Genomic DNA, 4,998 nt, shown 5'->3' on the forward strand with positions numbered 1-4,998 from the left:
CACACACAATAATTTTACTACATTATTTAGCTCAAATAATTAATTTAGATCATGTAAATGTGTTATTTATCTGTTGCCTTGGCTTTTGGCTTGCTTAGTTGGGGACATTTAATATTCAACAACTTAAGGTGGACGATGATGCAAATTTCTTCTAGAAAAAAAACTTTGTTATCACTGTGAAGCTGCTTTGATACAATGTGTATTGTGAAAAGCGCTATATAAATAAAGGTGACTTGACTTATTCAGTCCTTCCATGGCAGCATATAACGTTTTTGCATCTCTGACTACTAATTGCACTACTTGTAAAAAACTTTTTATTTAAATTTTGTTTCCTGCTTTGTGTGACTCGCTGAAAAATCAATGACTGTTCGACTAGAGTTTGGATGAGATGCCTCTAAGAGACGAGACCTCATCTAACCCTAACATTTGAATACTTCGAATCATCTGTTTAGAGTGAAATATACTGAAGATCTTTTTCTTTTTGTCCTGCAGGAGTGAATCAGCGAAGGAATATGGCATCTGTTAAAGAGCTGCTCTTGGAGTCACTGATGGATCTAGTAACAGATCACCTGAAGCAGTTTCTGTGGCACTTGAGGAATAATGGGCATATTTCAACTTCTGAAATGGAGAACGCAGATGTCTTAAAAACAGTGGACACGATGGTGGCACGTTCAGGACCAGAAGAAGCTGTGAAGATCACAGTGGACATCCTGAGGAAGATGAACCAGAATAATCTGGCTAAAGAGTTGGAGAACAAACACAAGGAAGGTAATGTTTAAACGGTACATTTAAATGTTTTCTGTCATTGTAAGGAGTGGTTGTTTAGTGCTGTGATGGATTCAATGTGAAAAATGAAGTCATTGTTAAACTCAAATGTTTCTCTTTGCTCAGCTGATGTGTTTGTGTAATCGGATGTTTCATCTTTCTCTCACAGCTCAGACTGAGGGCAACATGAAGGCTTCTTCCACTTGCTGATTCAAAACAGATCAAGGGTAAATAATGATAAACGTCATTCCCTGTATCACTTCTCACGCATGCATTCTCAAAACAGAGTTGATGGGGATTATTTCCAGTGAAATATTGTGTGATGTGTGACCCCCAGTCAATGATCGGTCGTGAAATGTGTAAACCACAGCAACTTCATGATACAAAACAGTTGTGTAGTGTGAAAGGAACAGTGATACGATGATTTTATGTAGTTTATACCCGGCTTAAGACGGGTTCTCAACTTCGCAGTCCACTTTCCTGTAGAGTCCAAGGGCATTTCTGAAGTACGCAAAGTTCTGACGTGCGTCCTCTGTAGTTCTGACTTGCCAAGATCGACTCAGCAGAACGAACTCTCGAGGACGCAGGTCTGGTAATTCTGCTAATGGAACAGCAGCGTTCTGGATAATGTCACTCATCTCGCTCTGGCTACTCCGGTTATCTCGTTATATATATTTTAGGCAACAATAAAACAAAATATGTTATAAAACACCACTATGCCTCTTTTAATAGCCACACAAATGTGGTTCAGGCAAAGCGTACACTATGTTATCACACTATGTTATGTCATCGTAATGAATTAGCTGCCAGGAACGTGAAATATAATGCTATATTAGCCTGTGATGTAGAGGCTGAGGCGGTCGGATCCATCTGCAGTATTTTATTAACACATTATTAAGGGTAGATAATGGTGCGCAGGTGATAGTGATGAAAGTGATCAGGAAAACCAGGCAGGGATGGAAAATAATGAGAGCAGAGGGGAGTGATGGGAATTGCAGTTCTAGGACTCAGGAGAGTGGGAGCGAGTGAGACCAGCGGGAGGCGCTCCGGTGGGTTAAAGCTGCATGCGCAGTTTTACACGTTTAAAACAATTTAAACAAACCCACAGTATTTGCAAGTATGGCTAAATATTTTTGTGCAACACATAAGTAGGCTACAACGGTAGAGTTCAATAGAGTAAATATATAAAGTTGTTCATTCACTACTTACATTTGCTTATTTTTATATAAAAAGGTTTCAGTTGCATCAAATACTTGCTAAACTTGGTCTTAACTTTGTCCCCTCCTTTACGAAAAATGAGTTTATTCAAGTGTGCTATTAGTTTACTTCTTTTAAAAGTGGGTCAATGTATCCCCATGCAGTATTGAATCAGTTCACTTTCAAGTTTACTACTACATTGATATTAATATACTTACTACATAAAGTGTACTTAAAAATATACTTGATCTTTACTGAAGTATACTTCATAAAATGAAAATTGAAGTATATATCTTTTCCGTAAGGGCTGTCTGTGCATAACACACTCTCTCTCACTCTTTCATTCTGCCTCTCTCTGTGCTCCAGGTTCTCTAACCTCGAGAAGCATCGGGAGAATGATCTTCAAATGAGAGAGGAGGATCAAACACGGCAAGATTTTGAAAAGACTGGCTTGTTCCCTTATAATTATCCGGGTTAAGTTTGCCACCAGGCTAGCTCTAACGTAGCTACTCACCAGGACAACTGGATACCTTTGAAGAAACCCCAATAAATGTTATTTTAACGCATTTTAGGACAGAAATAATTAAATATATACATAGAGCGCTTTAATTTACACATTAATTGGCTGTGGTGGTTAACCTGCAATTTACACTTTAACATTGTACTAGAGTGCCGCTCCCTTTGTACTGTTAATCCCAATGGGCCAGTTGTTCAAAAAGTTTAATCTGGATCAGAATGATCTGGATTTGGAAATCCCATGTTTTGCTATCCGAGATCAGGTAATCTATCTTACTTTTGTTGCTGGTTTTTCAAAGCAAAATTGGATTGGATCACCCTGATATGGATGTAAACTTTTTCCGATTACCAAATCTGAATTACTGGTGCTCTACGGAACCCCCAAAGGGACATGGTCATGTAAAAAATATGAGATAGGGGAAACAAATATATTTCAATGCTTTTGCATTCTCTCAGAAAAGTTTTGTATACCATTCACCAAAAAAACTTTGTGTTCACTTGCAAAGATCTTTTGACTGGTTCATCTCTTATGATTGTGCCAATGTAGTTTAGAAACAGTGATAAAACACTGTGAATTAAATATAATATTTTTGTTAGATTTTTTCAGCTGTTTTGGGATTATTTAATCTCTTTTTTACTTTACAGTAGGCTACCGAAAGGCTTAATATGTAGCCTAATGTCTAATGTATTAGCCTACTTTAACAGTTAAGCTAATCAAAACAAAATAAAAATATGAGTGTGTGTGTGTATTACATGATACAAATGTTGTATTTTTGACCAATTTTAAAGTTTTACTACATTTTCTTCCTAGAATCAACCTTGAAATACTATCCCCTGTTGGGATCAGGATAATCCTGTTTTTTTTGGATCAAAGTTATCCAAATCCTACTGACAAGTTTTGAACAACACAAACTGAAGGTTTGATCCAGATTAAAACTAGGATTGGATTCCGTGATCTAATCTGATTTCAGATTCCTTCTTTCCCTTTTGAACAACCCATTTTCAATATTTGGTCCAATCCGATAACCAAAATCCGATCTGCTTACCTTTGAACAACTGGCCCAATGGTTTGCTTGTGTTTATTTTCTATTGTATTCGCTTCTTTTGTAGCCGGCATAGGCATTTTATGCTAAGTATATGAAGACTCAAATCTCATAATTTAATATTGTTTTTAGTATTATTATTACTTTTGATTAATATTCATAATCAGTAGTATTATGTAGCCTATCTGTTTTATACTTTTTATATACATTCATAATCATTTGTAATGATTGTATTTTGTGAAAATGTGGGAGAGACTTTGAGACTGAAATGTATATGCAGTGTTTCCCACAAGCATAGCATAAGGATATACATTCCAACATTAATGGAAACCATATGTTCCTCTGGTGATGTATGTGTTCCTATAGTGATGTAGTTTTTTCCCTTTGTCCAGTAGTATAAAGACTGAGCTCTTTTGTCCGAAAATCAGGAAGAGATGGAAAGGCTGCTGAATGAAGACATCTGTTTGGTCCATTGTCTCTTCCTCCTGTGTCTTATATAAAATAAATAAATAAATAAGAGATCTCTTGGCAAAATCACTGGTGTCTGTTTCCATGAAATCAACCAACAGGGGAAAGCAAGATTTTTAAATCTACAGTATACTACAAATGTATTTACATATTTATGTACTTAATATAAATATCCTGCCATTGCACTTAAAGTCTACTAAATTCAAACAACTAATTTTGGTCAACTAATAACAGTGCTGAGGTTCAACATTGCAAAATTACTTCAGTTACACTTTAAATATCCAGCATTTAAAGACTGATGTTATACAGAGATCATACTATCATTACTAATGATATCAAAACACATTTTAGTTCTCTTACGAGAGGTTCTCTCGTATTGCGTAAGCTTGCTTTTGCTGCGGGAAAAGTCTTCTTTTCTCGAGATACTGAAGCCAAAAATTATCCTTAATTTCATATTTTGTCAACGCAGTGCAGCTGCGGGCAGCTGAGCTAGAGCGGCATACTGCACGCTCATTGGCTGCCGCGCGGCAACTGCTTAAGCCTACCAGTGAGCCTGGCGTGACGTCACGCCCAATGAGGCCTAGAGTTTCGCTGAAACCCGAGCCTGCGAAGTCCTCCTAGCACTCGTCGAGAGGAAAAGACGGTTGAGTCCCGCCGCGGCCGGACCGCCGTCAAAGCTAACTTGTATCCCTCTGCCAGTCCCCTTGATAAAGGCTACTGCAGTAGTGTCCACCGCAGCCAACGAGCCAGTTTCTCAACTCTCTCGCCTGCACACAAACGCCGTTTTTACGGCGACCCAGATAAATCAAATAAAGAGCGTAAAATCTGGTAATTCGGCTCACGCCGTCAGTGTTATGAGTGTAGTAAACATGCCCACGTCCCAGTGTTCATTGCTACACACAAGCACAATCTCCCCTGTGTACCCCACAGAGTGCACTCACATAAAGCGCGCTACGGCCGCTCGAGTGTTAGTTGTAGGTCACGTGCCCACGCCCCAGTGCTCACACCT

The 4,998-nt window shown here is 38.3% G+C and overlaps 1 protein-coding gene across 1 annotated transcript; it reads left to right on the forward strand.

Moving 5' to 3' along the window:
* The first annotated feature begins 343 nt into the window (after positions 1 to 343).
* LOC308684344 (caspase b-like) lies at positions 344 to 4,051 on the forward strand. Its single transcript, XM_081355502.1, has 3 exons — positions 344 to 768; positions 935 to 992; positions 2,329 to 4,051. The coding sequence occupies exons 1-2, from the start codon at positions 513 to 515 to the stop codon at positions 973 to 975; spliced, it is 297 nt and encodes a 98-aa protein (XP_081211628.1). The 5' UTR covers positions 344 to 512; the 3' UTR covers positions 976 to 992; positions 2,329 to 4,051.
* Positions 4,052 to 4,998: the final 947 nt, after the last annotated feature.

The sequence above is a fragment of the Scardinius erythrophthalmus genome, assembly GCF_964197995.2.
Source record: "Scardinius erythrophthalmus genome assembly, chromosome: 24".
NCBI lineage: Eukaryota > Metazoa > Chordata > Actinopteri > Cypriniformes > Leuciscidae > Scardinius > Scardinius erythrophthalmus.